At 47.0% G+C, this 20,000-nt stretch overlaps 1 protein-coding gene across 1 annotated transcript in view; it reads right to left on the reverse strand.

Moving 5' to 3' along the window:
- plxnd1 (plexin D1) overlaps window positions 1–20,000 on the reverse strand; it is a 91,698-nt gene that overhangs the window by 29,479 nt on the left and 42,219 nt on the right. Inside the window, exons 14-21 of the mRNA XM_079638832.1 lie at window positions 18,262–18,367; window positions 11,643–11,782; window positions 11,215–11,388; window positions 10,945–11,029; window positions 10,361–10,624; window positions 7,013–7,162; window positions 2,057–2,174; window positions 1,792–1,899 (exon numbers count right to left, since the gene is read on the reverse strand). Of these exons, the coding sequence (XP_079494958.1) occupies window positions 1,792–1,899; window positions 2,057–2,174; window positions 7,013–7,162; window positions 10,361–10,624; window positions 10,945–11,029; window positions 11,215–11,388; window positions 11,643–11,782; window positions 18,262–18,367 (1,145 nt within the window). The remainder of the gene's footprint in view (window positions 1–1,791; window positions 1,900–2,056; window positions 2,175–7,012; window positions 7,163–10,360; window positions 10,625–10,944; window positions 11,030–11,214; window positions 11,389–11,642; window positions 11,783–18,261; window positions 18,368–20,000) is intronic.

The raw sequence follows: 20,000 nt of genomic DNA on the forward strand, positions 1-20,000 counted from the left end.
CTTTAACTCAATCTGCTCATAATCACATCATTCTCTACAGGGCGCAGCTCCACCTCCAGCATTAGCTTTGAGAACCCCTCCACCTCCCCAGCTCCACCTGTGTAGATCTGTCCTCTGACCCCTCCACCTCCCCAGCTCCACCTGTGTAGATCTGTCCTCTGACCCCTCCTCCTTCCCCAGCTCCACCTGTCCAGATCTGTCCTCTGACCCCTCCACCTCCCCAGCTCCACCTGCCCAGATCTGTCCTCTGACCCCTCCACCTCCCCAGCTCCACCTGCCCAGATCTGTCCTCTGACTCCTCCACCTCCCCAGCTCCACCTGCCCAGATCTGTACTCTGACCCCTCCACCTCCCCAGCTCCACCTGCCCAGATCTGTACTCTGACCCCTCCACCTCCCCAGCTCCACCTGCCCAGATCTGTACTCTGACCCCTCCACCTCCCCAGCTCCACCTGCCCAGATCTGTCCTCTGACCCCTCCACCTCCCCAGCTCCACCTGCCCAGATCTGTCCTCTGACCCCTCCACCTCCCCAGCTCCACCTGCCCAGATCTGTACTCTGACCCCTCCACCTCCCCAGCTCCACCTGCCCAGATCTGTCCTCTGACCCCTCCACCTCCCCAGCTCCACCTGCCCAGATCTGTACTCTGACCCCTCCACCTCCCCAGCTCCACCTGCCCAGATCTGTACTCTGACCCCTCCACCTCCCCAGCTCCACCTGCCCAGATCTGTACTCTGACCCCTCCACCTCCCCAGCTCCACCTGCCCAGATCTGTCCTCTGACCTCTCCACCTCCCCAGCTCCACCTGCCCAGATCTGTCCTCTGACCTCTCCACCTCCCCAGCTCCACCTGTGCAGATCTGTCCTCTGACCCCTCCACCTCCCCAGCTCCACCTGCCCAGATCTGTCCTCTGACCTCTCCACCTCCCCAGCTCCACCTGCCCAGATCTGTCCTCTGACCCCTCCACCTCCCCAGCTCCACCTGCCCAGATCTGTCCTCTGACCTCTCCACCTCCCCAGCTCCACCTGCCCAGATCTGTCCTCTGACCTCTCCACCTCCCCAGCTCCACCTGTGCAGATCTGTCCTCTGACCCCTCCACCTCCCCAGCTCCACCTGCCCAGATCTGTCCTCTGACCTCTCCACCTCCCCAGCTCCACCTGCCCAGATCTGTCCTCTGACCTCTCCACCTCCCCAGCTCCACCTGCCCAGATCTGTCCTCTGACCTCTCCACCTCCCCAGCTCCACCTGTGCAGATCTGTCCTCTGACCTCTCCACCTCCCCAGCTCCACCTGTGCAGATCTGTCCTCTGACCCCTCCACCTCCCCAGCTCCACCTGCCCAGATCTGTCCTCTGACCTCTCCACCTCCCCAGCTCCACCTGCCCAGATCTGTCCTCTGACCTCTCCACCTCCCCAGCTCCACCTGCCCAGATCTGTCCTCTGACCTCTCCACCTCCCCAGCTCCACCTGTGCAGATCTGTCCTCTGACCCCTCCACCTCCCCAGCTCCACCTGCCCAGATCTGTCCTCTGACCTCTCCACCTCCCCAGCTCCACCTGTGCAGATCTGTCCTCTGACCCCTCCACCTCCCCAGCTCCACCTGTGCAGATCTGCGGCTAATTCATGTACGTTATATTGTGCAGCAGCGGCTGTAGGAAGGACTCTCTTGTGTTTTAATATAGAACTTGGTCTATTTCAGTTATGAAAATACGGGTTGTTACTGTTCTGATGAATGTGTATTTCTTAGATCATAAACAGTGCCCCCCCCCCTCCCCCATGAAAACGAGAGTGTGTTACCTTTGCGTATCTCGTCGCGGATCTGTGACTCCATCTCCTCCATCTGTAACAGAGTCTTCTGCCAGTAGTGCTCTGCCCTGCGGCTCTTGGTGCAGTAAACCACCAGTGCTGAACACACACACACAAACTTCAGCAGAGGAACATAATGCGTGTTGGATCCGTGGTGTGGAGAGTGAACACACACGTACCCACAGTGCACAGCAGCACACACACACACACACACACACACACACACACACACACACACACACACACACACACTCACCCACGGTACACAGCAGCAGCAGCACACAGCAGACCACGATCGACACCACGATAGCCAGTTCACTGCCTCCACCCATCTGCACCATCGCTATGACCTTCTGGAAACGGCCCACTCGCACCTGGAACAGAAGAGTAAACGTCATCATCATCATCATCACCTTCATCATCATCATTACCATCATCATCCTCTTCTTCATTATCACGCTGGAGCATCTGACTGTCACGGCATCAGTGCGAGAACACACACAGATCAGGCGGCAATACAGCGGTGATTCTTTCATCAGAGAAATCACCCCTCCCCTTTTTTCCAGATTTGCATGTTGAGTTAGCTAAATCTTAGAACATGCCCTATTCTTCTCATCACTTTGTGCCCGTGACGTCTATTTATTTGCCTATCGTTGGTGCAAAGGCATAGGGTTACACGATGATGCCGCAGGTTGAGGAGACGCTCGCGGGCTATCTCTCCCCTGGCAGCGCATCATCATTAAAAAAGCCTGCGCTTCCCTCCAGACCGTGCAGAATCAGACTCACGCTGGCAGGGAAAGCTTTTCAGGCGGCGGGTCAGGCTGGGTTTCCAGGCGTACGAGCTGACCTGCTTAAAGACCTGGGCACGAGCGGACGAAACGTCAGTGGTATTTCCTGAGCCACAGACCTGTCTCTCCGCACGACCAAGCAAACGGCCCGGCCATCAGTGTCATCCGGGGAGACATCTGTGGCTAAACCTCACTGAAATCAAGGACAAAAATAGAGTTTTTCTCCTTGGTGCTCTCGTGTCGCCTGCCGGTCTATTTGGCGATTCAGTCCACACTGTGGTCAGTAGGTTCAGGGAGGCTAAACAACACGAGGAAGCGCTTGATAAATTCCCCGGGCGTTGGGTCCGTCGGCCATCTCTGATCTCAGAGAAAAAGAAGAGTTCGCAAAAAAGATGGGGGATTGCGTCCAATTCTGGACCTTCACGGTCTGAATCTTTCTCTCAAGAGATTGAAATTCAAAATGCTGACAATCAAAATGATCGTGTTTCAAATTCAGCAAAGAGACTGGTTAGTCACGATCGACCTCAAGGACACAGTGCTGGAGTTCTTGCCAGAAAAGCTGTGAGCATGCACAGGTCCTGCTACTCTCAGAGCTTCAGTGGCCGCCGTTGGGCTTCAGTGGTGTAGCACTCTTTGACCGCCGCTTCATTCGTGGAGCTAGGCGACTGAGCCCTCCTGTCAGAGACCCGTGGTCCTTAGGGGGCTAGTGGACAACCCATCTAAACCACTAGAGTCCGCGCATGATGCTGGAGTGAACGCAAAATGGTTTCCATATGGCTATCTTGCGGCCGCCACAAAGCACTGTCGCAGTGGGTGAGGGATGCTATCGCCCTAGCCCAGCGGCTCCCCAACCGTTCCTGGGGACCCCTCACCACTGCTAGCCTATGAGGCGCGGTCCAGCTCCGCCACTAGGGTTAGGGCTCATTCCACCAGCGGGGGGCGTCCTCCAGGGCTTTAGCAAGAGACCCTCCAGCACCCATGTGATGCGGCTATTCTATTCTTCTGTGTTTGAAGTGTTCAGTTCTATTATTCTCTATCATATTATTCTATGTTTGAAGTAATCTATTCTATTCTTCTGTTTAAAATGTTTAATTCTATTCTATTCTTCTGAGTCAGCTAAAGCCGTTTGTTCACAGTTGGCAAGCACTGTTATTGCATGAACTCTCCAGCCTGATGACATCCTCTGGTCTGTGTGTGTGTGTGTGTGTGTGTGTATGTGTGTGTGTGTGTGTGTGTGTGTGTGTGTGTGTGTGTGTGTGTGTGTGTGTGTGTGTGTGTGTGTGTGTGTGTGTGTGTGTGTGTGTGAAAACCGCTCTCAATGCCTCATTTGCCCTCAGACCCAGATGTTTGTGATCTTTTCCACTGTTTGTTGAGACGTTCAGTGGTCTCTCTGCTCCATTAGCTGTGTCATGCAGCGCTCCGGCGTGTTAAATATAGCTGTGTGTGTGTGTGTGTGTGTGTGTGTGTGTGTGTGTGTGTGTGTGTGTGTGTGTGTGTTTCACAATCAGACCAAACAAAGGAGCAGGGAATTCAGACATGAAAACAAGCAGGGCGTTTCAGGGCTTGATTAACTCTGTTTTCATGCTTGATGTTGAACGGCAGAGAAATTCCAGCGCTGCTTTAAACTTCCAGCGGCCGAGAGAGAGAGAGAGAGAGAGTGTGTGTGTGTGTGTGTGTGTGATACTGATGAGCAGATAAAGAATAAAGTGATGGTTACGCTGGTAGTGATTAACGTCAGATACAGATACTCTGATAAAGCTGATGTGGGCGAGAGACATTCAGCTTCCGGTAGCAGTCTGTCTCTCACAGTGAGTTTGCGGCATGTGAAGCTCTTCTCTGTCCTTGAGCCGTGTAATAGTGAATGCTCCGCTGATTACCACGGTACAGCTACTACAGCTACACTTTAACAATCATTTAATAGCATTTATGAAACAAGGTCAATGTTCATTTCTGTTCTAAAATATTGTACATTTTAAATATTAAAAGTGTATTAAATGGACAGTTTCTGGATGTTCCTTGAGCGTTTAAAATGTCTAGTTTAAAAATGTCTTGGTTATTTGAACGTTAAAGGGAACATTCCATTGTATCATTCTTCCAACATTATGGCAACATTACTTTTGAATGTTCTGAAACAAGTAGTACCAATTAAAAAAATTAGGCACAACGTATAAATAATGTTTTAAGATCATTATTAGACACCAGACAACTTTGAACAAACGTTCTATTAATGTTCCTGGAAGAACGTTTGTTCATAACTTTAACATAAGAGAACCCTGGCAGAATATTCTGAAAACAAGATTTAGTTTACAGTCCCCCTGTGGTGTAAATCCAGCTTTTAATGTAGTTTATGTGTGTATGTGGTGTTATTAATCTGCTTTAACACACACCATGTGTAAGTTCATAAGTGGACAGCATTGCTGAGTATTTTCTGCTTAAAACTGCAGTGAACGATAGTGAGTTGTGAGTTGTGAGTAGTGAGTTGTGAGTAGTGAGTTGTGAGTTGTGAGTTGTGAGTAGTGAGTTGTGAGTTGTGAGTTGTGAGTTGTGAGTAGTGAGTTGTGAGTAGTGAGTTGTGAGTTGTGAGTAGTGAGTTGTGAGTTGTGAGTAGTGAGTTGTGAGTTGTGAGTAGTGAGTTGTGAGTTGTGAGTAGTGAGTTGTGAGTAGTGAGTTGTGAGTTGTGAGTAGTGAGTTGTGAGTAGTGAGTTGTGAGTAGTGAGTTGTGAGTTGTGAGTTGTGAGTAGTGAGTTGTGAGTTGTGAGTAGTGAGTTGTGAGTTGTGAGTAGTGAGTTGTGAGTTGTGAGTAGTGAGTTGTGAGTAGTATGCAGTGAGTTGTGTGTGTTGTAAGCACTGAGGTGTGAGTTGTGAGTAGTGAGTTGTGGGTTGTGAGTTGTGAGTAGTGAGTAGTGTGTAGTGTGTAGTGAGTAGTGTGTAGTGAGTAGTGAGTAGTGTGTAGTGAGTAGTGAGTTGTGAGTAGTGTGTAGTGTGTAGTGAGTAGTGAGTTGTGAGTAGTGTGTAGTGTGTAGTGAGTAGTGAGTAGTGAGTTGTGAGTAGTGTGTAGTGAGTAGTGAGTAGTGTGTAGTGAGTAGTGAGTAGTGTGTAGTGAGTAGTGAGTACTGAGTTGTGGGTAGTGAGTTGTGAGTTGTGTGTAGTGAGTAGTGAGTAGTGAGTAGTGAGTTGTGGGTAGTGAGTTGTGGGTAGTGAGTAGTGAGTAGTGAGTTGTGAGTAGTATGCAGTGAGTTGTGTGTGTTGTAAGCACTGAGGTGTGAGTTGTGAGTAGTGAGTTGTGAGTTGTGAGTAGTGAGTAGTGTGTAGTGAGTAGTGTGTAGTGTGTAGTGAGTAGTGTGTAGTGTGTAGTGAGTAGTGAGTTGTGAGTAGTGTGTAGTGTGTAGTGAGTAGTGAGTTGTGAGTAGTGTGTAGTGTGTAGTGAGTAGTGAGTAGTGTGTAGTGAGTAGTGAGTTGTGAGTAGTGTGTAGTGAGTAGTGAGTAGTGTGTAGTGAGTAGTGAGTAGTGAGTTGTGGGTAGTGAGTTGTGAGTTGTGGGTAGTGAGTTGTGGGTAGTGAGTTGTGAGTAGTGAGTTGTGGGTAGTGAGTTGTGGGTAGTGAGTAGTGAGTAGTGAGTTGTGAGTTGTGAGTAGTATGCAGTGAGTTGTGTGTGTTGTAAGCACTGAGGTGTGAGTTGTGAGTAGTGAGTTGTGGGTAGTGAGTTGTGAGTAGTGAGTTGTGTGTGTTGTAAGTACTGAGGTGTGAGTTGTGAGTTGAGTAGTGAGTTGTGAGTTGTGTGTGTTGTAAGTACTGAGGTGTGAGTTGTGAGTTGTGAGTTGTAAGTACTGAGGTGAGGTGTGAGTTGTAAGTACTGAGGTGTGAGTTGTGAGTAGTGAGTTGTGAGTTGTGTGTGTTGTAAGTACTGAGGTGTGAGTTGTGAGTTGTGAGTTGTAAGTACTGAGGTGAGGTGTGAGTTGTAAGTACTGAGGTGTGAGTTGTGAGTAGTGAGTTGTGAGTTGTGTGTGTTGTAAGTACTGAGTTGTGAGTAGTGAGTTGTGAGTTGTAAGCACTGAGGTGTGAGTTGTGAGTAGTGAGTTGTGAGTAGTGAGTTGTGAGTTGTGAGTTGTGAGTAGTGAGTTGTGAGTTGTGAGTAGTGAGTTGTGAGTTGTGAGTAGTGAGTTGTGAGTTGTAAGTACTGAGGTGTGAGTTGTGAGTTGTGAGTAGTGAGTTGTGAGTTGTGTGTGTGTTGTAAGTACTGAGGTGTGAGTTGTGAGTTGTGAGTTGTGAGTTGTAAGTACTGAGGTGAGGTGTGAGTTGTGAGTTGTGAGTTGTAAGTACTGAGGTGAGGTGTGAGTTGTAAGTACTGAGGTGTGAGTTGTGAGTAGTGAGTTGTGAGTTGTGTGTGTTGTAAGTACTGAGGTGAGGTGTGAGTTCTGCACTCACAGTGACGGGCAGGTCTCCAGCGCCGGCGCTCAGCGAGCGGTTGATGGTGCAGTGGAACAGCTGATCGTTATGGAAGGTGATGTCACAGAGGTCTGAGCCAATCGTCACGGAGTATTCATCCAGTGTCAGGTCCAGCTCGCTCGGCCCTTTCTGACATACAAACACAACCACCGTTACTCTGTGTGTAGATATGAGAGTGTGTGTGTGAGTAATGGTAAATATACAGATAATGGAAGTGGACAAAGATTTTGTTCAGTATTTCACAGTGGAAATAGAAACCAAGTGATTGACAGAATCGCAGCTGTTTATGCCATGAACAACTAAACATCCTCTGATAATTAAGCACACACTTTGAAGGCAAACACACAGACAGTGTTTCAGCTCTTTATCCTTCCTTCCTCTGCAATTCTTTAGGAGAGAATGAAAATAACACTCCCTCGCTCTGCTGTGCCTGTTAGACACTTCCTGTCTGACTCTCAGAGACTCTCAGCGTCCAGCAACACAGATCTGGACTTTCCCCAGTGTGTGTGTGTGTGTGTGTGAGAGCAATGCTCAACTACTTTAGTTATTGCAGACCATAGGGTATGTGCACAGGGAACTCGCACTGCGTCCTGAGACACGTTTGGGGAACGCCTCAGCGTGACTGGTGACTGAAGTACTGTATATTCACTGCAAGCTATGGATACATGGATACTTCCCCACCCACTCCACCCGGTGCCTGCAGAGACGCTTTTGCTTTTTAGCAGCGGGCTCCAGTACACTAACCATGTCAACGAAATGACAATACTGCAGGATAATCAAGATTTTGTCTGTCACCGAACTTTTCGGGACGTCTGGTCACCCTACCATAGCCCCGTGAAGGAGCTGTCTGTCTATGGTTAGAGACTGTGGTCAGGTACATTCTTCAAAGAAAACAGGTTTTTGGCTTCAGTTGATAAAGCATGTTAGCCTCCCTGGTACAGGGTTGGCACTGGTCCCCCTGAAAGCAGCAGGCTAGGGTCCAATGGGTCTGGGCCGTACTCCCTTAAAGGAACCCCTCTAAGTTGGGTTGTGGTGTCCTGGGGCCTCATTTATAAAACTTTGCGTAGGATTTGCGTCAGAAGTGGCGTACGGATGAAACATAGGACGTGCGTACGCACAGAAATATTCGGATTTATAAAACCGTGCGCACGCACATCCTACGCAGTTTTCCCTTAATAAATCACAATTAATTCTATATGGAGCTAATATTATGACAAAATGATTTGAATTTGAATTGTGTAAATCTGAATTATTTGCAAGTGTAATCTAACAAAATTGAATTTTAGGTGGTAGTTTAAATAGTTCTGAACTTGAATTTTTTTTAACGAATATTGAACATTTGAAATTTAACAAATTGAAATGTTTTTATGGCTGAATTTTATAGACATGTATTTTCAAACAGTAATATTCAGTTTAAAAAAATTCAGATTCAAGTTTTCAAGATGAAGAAATTCAGAACTTCAAATTCAGTTTTCTAAAATTCAATGTCAAAAATTCAAGTTAAAAAATTCAGATCTGACAGAAAGTAGGTCACAGGTCATCCACAGGGAAGAGTAGATGATCTCAGAAAAGTCGAACAGAGCATTTTGGCCAATTGGGGACTGCGGAAGTTTTCCAGCGCGAATGTGGTGGTGGTTCAAGAGGTTGCCACTCTCTGAGGGACATTCTAAAACGCTTACGTGAAAAACGTTTAACGTGGCTCACTGTACGAAGACAGTGATATTAAAGGACCAAACTCAGTACAAATCATATTAATAAACCATACTTTGTATAAAAAATCAGATGAGCCCAGAATACCTACCCAACATGTTTAATTGTGTGTTAAGCATTTCCTTACCATAAACCGATATGAAACGCTTAACGTGGCTCACTGTACGAAGACAGTGATATTAAAGGACCAAACTCAGTACAAATCATATTAATAAACCACTTTGTATAAAAAACCAGTGGACAATTTATCTATCTATCTATCTATCTATCTATCTATCTATCTATCTATCTATCTATCTATCTATCTATCTATCTATCTATCTATCTATCTATCTATCTATCTATCTATCTATCTATCTATCTATCTATCTATCTATCCATCCATCCATCCATCCATCCATCCATCCATCTCTCTATCTATCTATCCATCCATCCATCCATCCATCCATCCATCCATCCATCCATCCATCCATCCATCCATCTATCTATCTATCTATCTATCTATCTATCTATCTATCTATCTATCTATCTATCTATCTATCTATCCATCCATCCATCCATCCATCCATCCATCCATCCATCCATCCATCCATCTCTCTATCTATCTATCCATCCATCCATCCATCCATCCATCCATCCATCCATCCATCCATCCATCCATCCATCCATCCATCCATCTATCTATCTATCTATCTATCTATCTATCTATCTATCTATCTATCTATCTATCTATCTATCTATCTCCCTAATTGTCTATCTATCTGTCTATCTAATTGCATCTATATCTGCTCCGCCAGACGAGAATATCAGTTTTGTACATTATTTCGTTCTGTTTACCATATTATTTATGAGGATGAATTGCATAACATGCCAATATTATCGCAGAACATATTTCACTTTTCTTTTTGCAAATATGTGTTCATTTGCATTTAATTTTCGTTTGATTTTGTTTGTTTTACACTGCAGTCGATGAACGTGTGTTTGTGTAGCTGTTAATTGTAAGACTTGCTTTGTGAAGTCTTCATGTTATTTATGAGAGGCAATATTGCCATTTCTTTTACACAGCGGTCTACAGCTTCACACACTTTCACGTGTTTCTTCCGTCTGCCGACGGTGTCGCCATTTCTCATTTCACCCGTTTTTGTGCGTATGCCTGGGTCACAGCTTGCGTGAAGGACCGCACATTTTCCCGTGAAGTTTGCTTTTTATAAATACCAATTATTGCGTAGAGAGCGGCGTACGCCTTCTTTTGTGCGTACGCAACGTTTATAAATGAGGCCCCAGGCCTTTGAGCTGGCTCTGGGTCAAGTCCATCATGTAAGATCACACACACACACACACACACACACACACACACACACACACACACACACGCACACGCGCACACACACACACACACACACACGCACACGCGCACACACACACACACACACACACACACACACGCACACGCGCACACACACACACACACACACACACACACACACACACACACACACACACACACACACACACACACACACACACACACACACACACACACACACACACACACACACACGCACACGCGCACACACACACACGCGCACACACACACACACACACACACACACTCACGTTGATGACGAGGATGAGCGGCTCTCCAGTGTGATGTTTGATGAGCTTCTCCTTGTTGGCGGTGTAGAACTGCGGATCCTCCACGTAGTCGAAGTGAAAGTGTTCAGCGAGAGGCTCCTGGTCCTCGTCCGGCCCTCGATCGCCCGAAGAACCCGCTCCTCTGTACAGCACCTGGTTCAGGTAGAAGAGAGCCGTGGCCTGCTGGGACTGGGCCGCCGCCGGAGACTGGCAGACCATGAGAGTGGACGACACACACGAGCAGTTCTGCAAAAACACATTAATGGTGACATATGGCACTTACACACGGAAAAGTCAGATTTTCATGACATGTCCCCTTTAAGATCCCCTGATCTGAATAATGCTGAATCTGAATGCGTCTCATATCTGATGAAGTTTGCATCATTGATTCTGTTGTTTTCCTGTTTATTACTGTGAAGTAATAAGGAACACTTTCTCTATCCGCTTTGAAACAATCTGTACTAAGTGTGAAACGCTGTAAATATAAACCGGAAATGAACGAGCTGAAATATCAGGCAAATATCAGCACTTTGATCTGTAATCAATAAGAAGGCTTAATTTCTCACCGTCTGTCCGACCCCGGTCACCTCCATCATGGCCGACTGCACCAGATCGAAGCCGTAACCCGTGACCGAGACGCTGCGACCTCCACTGACACCATGAGGAATACAGAGGAACAGATCTATGTGAGAATGCGATATCAAGCTCAGCGAACAAAAGTAAGAACATCCATCTCGGATGTAGGGAATGACCCGGACATGACACCCAGCACAGTTTTCCTCGCGTCTCACACACTGACAGTGAGCAGCGCTTGATCGTCCTGAAGTGTGTCGTACCTGAGGAAGCTCTTGCTGGGTCTGATCTGACTGATGGTGGGGTTCTTCTCATAGCTGAAGGTGAAGCTGGGCGAAGCGCTGAGGCAGGGCCGGCCATCGTACACCACACACACCGACACGTTCTCCGCCAGCGCGGCGGGAGGCATCACACACCCGAGCACTTCACTGGACCGCCTGCAAACACACACAGCACATTCCTCTAACAATTCGTATCATGTATAGGTCAGATTCACATGTATAAACCCATTCCTGATGTGATACCATATGTAACATTTTACATTAACTGTTAATCTAATGTGTTTCCTAACCAGACGCACCGTGACACAGGCGTCTATTCTGTGATTCACAAGTCTATTCAGATTATATATAATAATATACATAAGTACTCTTTACACCTCTGCTGAAGTATGAGAGGAACACACACTCACATGTAGATGCTGCAGTCGTGAGTGGTGTTGATCCTGACGCTGACGGTGGATCCGGCGTCCAGGAATCGTCCTCTGATGGTGATTCTGGTTCCTCCAGCGAGAGGCCCGTGTGGCGGGGAGAACTCCAGAAGTCTGGGCTCCTGTGCACGAAGAACACTTACTCAAAGACTACACAACTAACTGTGCTTCTATAGATGTGCACGAAGAACACTTACTCAAAGACTACACAACTAACTGTGCTTCTATAGATGTGCACGAAGAACACTTACTCAAAGACTACACAACTAACTGTGCTTCTATAGATGTGCACGAAGAACACTTACTCAAAGACTACACAACTAACTGTGCTTCTATAGATGTTCATGAGGAACACTTACTCAAAGACTACACAACTAACTGTGCTTCTATAGATGTGCACGAGGAACACTTACTCAAAGACTACACAACTAACTGTGCTTCTATAGATGTGCATGAGGAACACTTACTCAAAGACTACACAACTAACTGTGCTTCTATAGATGTGCATGAGGAACACTTACTCAAAGACTACACAACTAACTGTGCTTCTATAGATGTGCACGAGGAACACTTACTCAAAGACTACACAACTAACTGTGCTTCTATAGATGTGCACGAAGAACACTTACTCAAAGACTACACAACTAACTGTGCTTCTATAGATGTGCATGAGGAACACTTACTCAAAGACTACACAACTAACTGTGCTTCTATAGATGTGCATGAAGAACACTTACTCAAAGACTACACAACTAACTGTGCTTCTATAGATGTGCATGAGGAACACTTACTCAAAGACTACACAACTAACTGTGCTTCTATAGATGTGCATGAGGAACACTTACTCAAAGACTACACAACTAACTGTGCTTCTATAGATGTGCATGAGGAACACTTACTCAAAGACTACACAACTAACTGTGCTTCTATAGATGTGCATGAGGAACACTTACTCAAAGACTACACAACTAACTGTGCTTCTATAGATGTGCATGAGGAACACTTACTCAAAGACTACACAACTAACTGTGCTTCTATAGATGTTCGTGAGGAACACTTACTCAAAGACTACACAACTAACTGTGCTTCTATAGATGTGCACGAGGAACACTTACTCAAAGACTACACAACTAACTGTGCTTCTATAGACGTGCATGAGGAACACTTACTCAAAAGCCCTATTCAGACGGTAATTGTTTCTCAGAGGGTTGTACGGTATTTTTAACGTTTACAGGGTTAGTCTTTGATTTTATTGCCGACCGAATCCAGAATGTCTGTGTTTTTCTCCCACTACCTGTGTAAAAATCCCCAGCCGAATCATCTACAGTTTTTGACAAACACCAAGACCGTGTTGTGATTTAATTGCCGTCCGAATCCACATCACTGAGTTTACAAAAAGAGATCACTTCAAGATTCACAGTTTAAAGGTGAACTATGCAGTTTTTTTTACCTTAACTGAACAGCTTCGGAGTCATTGGAATGGTTATATTACTTTTTTTGGGTTTAATGGTGGTCGTCTCCAGAATTCCAGAAACTGCACAGCCCTGCTTTAAATCCTTTTTGATCACTGCCAAGCACTGTATGTACAATAACTGTTGCACTTCACTGTAATTTACATGCATTTTAAAAATCTACACTTTTATTACTCAAATGCTGGAAAGTATTTACAAGACACAAAACTCGCTCCTCCACCGTCAACAAATCTCCATCCGAACGCATGAGTTTATCACTGAGGTAATTCATTTTAACAGACGTCCACATGAGAAACAATTACCGTCCGAATAGGAAAGATTACGCAGCTAACGGAGCTTCTTTAGAGCAGCATCTGATGGGGTACGAGCTGGGAACCTTCTTGCACCAACAACAAATCTACTACTCCTTCCCAAAACACAGAGTAATGCGACAGAAGAGCACCCGAACCAGCGCGGAGCAACTAGAAACGAAATGCTATCATGTTTCAAAGACCACTTTAGCTGTGTTTTCCATCTGGAAGGTGTGGTAATAGTAAGTTATAAGTAGCATATATAAATATTTATGTTCCAGAATGTTAAAGAGCTAAAGCTGTTGGTAAAGTCCGAGCGCAGCGGCTTTGATCATATAAACTCTTCTGGAAGGTTCGTTTAAATTAGCATGTCATTCAGAAGTAATGTGCCATGTAGAGTGAACCTCAGAACACACAAACACACACACACACACGGCATGACATCACTTCCTGTCGAGGCGTAAGTGTGTGTCGCTCAGACAGATGTTTCCTGAGCTACAGGTTTGACTTGAGGAAGGAGGTTTGGAGGAGGAATGATTCCTCAGGGAATGACCTGGACTTTCCTCTTTTATAATTTCTCTAGTTCTGCTCATTTCCCACCTAAACCAGTCCTCCGTCTGTAACTATGTTTGGCCCGGCATGATTCTCCACTCTCTGTAAGATACTCGCTGTGTTTGGAACATGGTTGCTTCCAAAAATACGTTTTGATATTCTTATAAAAAAACGTTATTTCTGAATGTTCTTTGACCGTTCAAAGCGTCCAGTTAAACGTTTTAAAATGTTTTTTCTTGGTTATAAAAATGCTAAGGGAACATTGTTCTTCAATCATTATGGGAATGTTACTTTTGAATGTTCTCCGATTGAAACAAGTAGCAATATTTAAAGGAGCCGTATGTAAGATTGTGTCCAAAACTGGTACTGCAATCACTTTCAAATTACTGTAGAGCGGTTTATCCCTTCCTCCCTGACTCGAGGTTGCCAGATAGGCGTTAACATTAGACATTTGTGTGTGTGTGTGTGTGCTAGGCTGCATGGATAAGAGCAGGAGAGCAGCAATAACCCCCTCAGGCTAACCAGAACACAACCAGCATGAATGTATTGCAGATATCATTAAACTCCATATTTTAATGTACAACATAATTGGAGATTTAGTGTGATTCAGAGTGAGTTATAATGCCGACTGGAGACAGGAGGAGCTGGGGAGGGAGGAGGGTCATCAGCTCCTGAGAAACACTACAGCTGCTGATAATACTGAAGAGCTGATATATGAAGACAGTGATAGTGTCGTATTCCTCTAGGAGAGGATCAGCTGAGAGTCACTGAGGAGAGCTTGATACACACACACACACACACACACACACACACACACACACACACACACACACACACACACACACACACACACACACACACAGACATTCAGAGAACATTCCCTGTTTGCTGGGATCAGTACAGGAAAAGCGGCTCAGCAGCACCAAATAACACTCATTATAAACACACCGCTGTATCTCTCAATGCCATGAAAACATGACATCCAGAAACTCAGACAAAACAAAACGTTCCTAAAGTTCACAGTGGCCATTGACATTGAGTCAATCTGATCTTGAGAGTGTGTTGTGTTTGCTCTGTTATTGAATATCACAAACTCGTTGGAGAATGTGTTGTGTATCTGTTCGCTGTCGAGGCGAGGCTGGAGTACAGCACAGGGAAGGGTGTGATGGGGAGGAAGACCAGAGAGAAGATGAGGGTGTGATGGGGAGGAACACCAGAGAGAAGATGAGGGTGTTATGGGGAGGAAGACCAGAGAGAAGATGAGGGTGTGATGGGGAGGAAGACCAGAGAGAAGATGAGGGTGTGATGGGGAGGAAGACCAGAGAGAAGATGAGGGTGTGATGGGGAGGAAGACCAGAGAGAAGATGAGGGTGTGATGGGGAGGAAGACCAGAGAGAAGATGAGGGTGTGATGGGGAGGAAGACCAGAGAGAAGATGAGGGTGTGACGGGGAGGAAGACCACAGAGAAGATGAGGGTGTGACGGGGAGGAAGACCAGAGAGAAGATGAGGGTGTGATGGGGAGGAAGACCAGAGAGAAGATGAGGATGTGATGGGGAGGAAGACCAGAGAGAAGATGAGGATGTGATGGGGAGGAAGACCAGAGAGAAGATGAGGGTGTGATGGGGAGGAAGACCAGAGAGAAGATGAGGATGTGATGGGGAGGAAGACCAGAGAGAAGATGAGGATGTGATGGGGAGGAAGACCAGAGAGAAGATGAGGATGTGATGGGGAGGAAGACCAGAGAGAAGATAAGGGTGTGATGGGGAGGAAGACCAGAGAGAAGATGAGGGTGTGATGGGGAGGAAGACCAGAGAGAAGATGAGGGTGTGATGGGGAGAAAGACCAGAGAGAAGATGAGGGTGTGATGGGGAGGAAGATCAGAGAGAAGATGAGGGTGTGATGGGGAGGAAGACCAGAGAGAAGATGAGGGTGTGATGGGGAGGAAGACCAGAGAGAAGATGAGGGTGTTATGGGGAGGAAGACCAGAGAGAAGATGAGGGTGTGATGGGGAGGAAGACCAGAGAGAAGATGAGGGTGTGATGGGGAGGAAGACCAGAGAGAAGATGAGGGTGTGATGGGGAGGAAGACCAGAGAGAAGATGAGGGTGTGATGGGGAGGAAGACCAGAGAGAAGATGAGGGTGTGATGGGGAGGAAGACCAGAGAGAAGATGAGGGTGTGATGGGGAGGAAGACCAGAGAGAAGATGAGGGTGTGATGGGGAGGAAGACCAGAGAGAAGATGAGGGTGTGACGGGGAGGAAGACCACAGAGAAGATGAGGGTGTGACGGGGAGGAAGACCAGAGAGAAGATGAGGGTGTGATGGGGAGGAAGACCAGAGAGAAGATGAGGATGTGATGGGGAGGAAGACCAGAGAGAAGATGAGGATGTGATGGGGAGGAAGACCAGAGAGAAGATGAGGGTGTGATGGGGAGGAAGACCAGAGAGAAGATGAGGATGTGATGGGGAGGAAGACCAGAGAGAAGATGAGGATGTGATGGGGAGGAAGACCAGAGAGAAGATGAGGATGTGATGGGGAGGAAGACCAGAGAGAAGATGAGGGTGTGATGGGGAGGAAGACCAGAGAGAAGATGAGGGTGTGATGGGGAGAAAGACCAGAGAGAAGATGAGGGTGTGATGGGGAGGAAGATCAGAGAGAAGATGAGGGTGTGATGGGGAGGAAGACCAGAGAGAAGATGAGGGTGTGATGGGGAGGAAGACCAGAGAGAAGATGAGGATGTGATGGGGAGGAAGACCAGAGAGAAGATGAGGGTGTGATGGGGAGGAAGACCAGAGAGAAGATGAGGGTGTGATGGGGAGGAAGATCAGAGAGAAGATGAGGATGTGATGGGGAGGAAGACCAGAGAGAAGATGATGGTGTGATGGGGAGGAAGACCAGAGAGAAGATGAGGATGTGATGGGGAGGAAGACCAGAGAGAAGATGAGGATGTGATGGGGAGGAAGACCAGAGAGAAGATGAGGATGTGATGGGGAGGAAGACCAGAGAGAAGATGAGGGTGTGATGGGGAGGAAGACCAGAGAGAAGATGAGGATGTGATGGGGAGGAAGACCAGAGAGAAGATGAGGGTGTGATGGGGAGGAAGACCAGAGAGAAGATGAGGATGTGATGGGGAGGAAGACCAGAGAGAAGATGAGGATGTGATGGGGAGGAAGACCAGAGAGAAGATGAGGATGTGATGGGGAGGAAGACCAGAGAGAAGATGAGGATGTGAAGGGGAGGAAGACCAGAGAGAAGATGAGGATGTGATGGGGAGGAAGACCAGAGAGAAGATGAGGGTGTGATGGGGAGGAAGATCAGAGAGAAGATGAGGGTGTGACGGGGAGGAAGACCAGAGAGAAGATGAGGATGTGATGGGGAGGAAGACCAGAGAGAAGATGAGGATGTGATGGGGAGGAAGACCAGAGAGAAGATGAGGGTGTGATGGGGAGGAAGATCAGAGAGAAGATGAGGATGTGACGGGGAGGAAGACCAGAGAGAAGATGAGGGTGTGATGGGGAGGAAGACCAGAGAGAAGATGAGGATGTGATGGGGAGGAAGACCAGAGAGAAGATGAGGATGTGATGGGGAGGAAGACCAGAGAGAAGATGAGGGTGTGATGGGGAGGAAGACCAGAGAGAAGATGAGGGTGTGATGGGGAGGAAGACCAGAGAGAAGATGAGGGTGTGACGGGGAGGAAGACCAGAGAGAAGATGAGGATGTGATGGGGAGGAAGACCAGAGAGAAGATGAGGATGTGATGGGGAGGAAGATCAGAGAGAAGATGAGGATGTGATGGAGAGGAAGACCAGAGAGAAGATGAGGGTGTGATGGGGAGGAAGACCAGAGAGAAGATGAGGATGTGATGGGGAGGAAGACCAGAGAGAAGATGAGGGTGTGATGGGGAGGAAGACCAGAGAGAAGATGAGGATGTGATGGGGAGGAAGACCAGAGAGAAGATGAGGATGTGATGGGGAGGAAGACCAGAGAGAAGATGAGGATGTGATTGGGAGGAAGACCAGAGAGAAGATGAGGATATGATGGGGAGGAAGACCAGAGAGAAGATGAGGATGTGATGGGGAGGAAGACCAGAGAGAAGATGAGGGTGTGATGGGGAGGAAGACCAGAGAGAAGATGAGGGTGTGACGGGGAGGAAGACCAGAGAGAAGATGAGGATGTGATGGGGAGGAAGACCAGAGAGAAGATGAGGGTGTGATGGGGAGGAAGATCAGAGAGAAGATGAAGGTGTGGAACAGAAGAAACATGATCAGAAAACGAAGGCCAGTACGCACCACAAACGAGAACACGTCCTTCGAAACACCCACTGCGCTACCGGCCACGCTCACCGTCACAGGATCACTCATCGTTTCCCATGATGCACCAGTCTCACACACCAACCTGCAACAACACACACACACACCTGACATCAGCCGGCAGGTCATGACCCAAAACACGGCCCATAAAACCATACTGGAAAGTTTTTCTGAAACGTTTAAGTTGGACATTCGTCTAACATTTATAAATGTTACTTTTTTCAGAAAATTCAAACGTAACGTTCCATAATGATTGAAGAATGAGACAATGAAATGTTCCCTTAACATTCAAATAACCAAGACATTTCTAAAACATTTGATGTCATGCTATTAAGGAATTGTGTGTGTGTGTGTGTGTGTGTGTGTGTGTGTGTGTGTGTGTGTGTGTGTGTGTGTGTGTGTTTACCTGACTGAAACAGTGTAGTGTTGTATGTAACAGGGCACTTCCTCCGTGTTGTGTGTGTGTGTGTGTGTGTGTGTGTGTGTTTACCTGACTGAAACAGTGTAGTGTTGTATGTAACAGGGCACTTCCTCCGTGTGTGTGTGTGTGTGTGTGTGTATGTGTGTGTGTGTTTACCTGACTGAAACAGTGTAGTGTTGTATGTAACAGGGCACTTCCTCTGTGTGTGTGTGTGTGTGTGTGTGTGTGTGTGTGTTTACCTGACTGAAACAGTGTAGTGTTGTATGTAACAGGGCACTTCTCCGTGTGTGTGTGTGTGTGTGTGTGTGTGTGTGTTTACCTGACTGAAACAGTGTAGTGTTGTATGTAACAGGGCACTTCCTCCGTGTGTGTGTGTGTGTGTGTGTGTGTGTGTGTGTGTTTACCTGACTGAAACAGTGTAGTGTTGTATGTAACAGGGCACTTCCTCCGTGTTGTGTGTGTGTGTGTGTGTGTGTGTGTGTGTGTGTGTGTGTGTGTGTGTGTTTACCTGACTGAAACAGTGTAGTGTTGTATGTAACAGGGCACTTCTCCGTGTGTGTGTGTGTGTGTGTGTGTGTGTGTGTGTGTGTGTGTGTTTACCTGACTGAAACAGTGTAGTGTTGTATGTAACAGGGCACTTCCTCCGTGTTGTGTGTGTGTGTGTGTGTGTGTGTGTGTGTTTACCTGACTGAAACAGTGTAGTGTTGTATGTAACAGGGCACTTCTCCGTGTGTGTGTGTGTGTGTGTGTGTGTGTGTGTTTACCTGACTGAAACAGTGTAGTGTTGTATGTAACAGGGCACTTCCTCTGTGTGTGTGTGTGTGTGTGTGTGTGTGTGTGTGTGTGTGTGTGTGTGTGTGTTTACCTGACTGAAACAGTGTAGTGTTGTATTTAACAGGGCACTTCCTCCGTGTTGTGTGTGTGTGTGTGTGTGTGTGTGTGTGTGTGTGTGTGTGTGTGTGTGTGTGTGTGTGTGTTTACCTGACTGAAACAGTGTAGTGTTGTATGTAACAGGGCACTTCCTCCGTGTGTGTGTGTGTGTGTGTGTGTGTGTGTGTTTACCTGACTGAAACAGTGTAGTGTTGTATGTAACCGGGCACTTCCTCCATGTTGTGTGTGTGTGTGTGTGTGTGTGTGTGTGTGTGTTTACCTGACTGAAACAGTGTAGTGTTGTATGTAACAGGGCACTTCCTCCGTGTGTGTGTGTGTGTGTGTGTGTGTGTGTGTGTGTGTGTGTGTGTGTGTGTGTGTGTGTGTTTACCTGACTGAAACAGTGTAGTGTTGTATGTAACCGGGC

The sequence above is a fragment of the Phoxinus phoxinus genome, assembly GCF_949152265.1.
Source record: "Phoxinus phoxinus genome assembly, chromosome: 15".
NCBI lineage: Eukaryota > Metazoa > Chordata > Actinopteri > Cypriniformes > Leuciscidae > Phoxinus > Phoxinus phoxinus.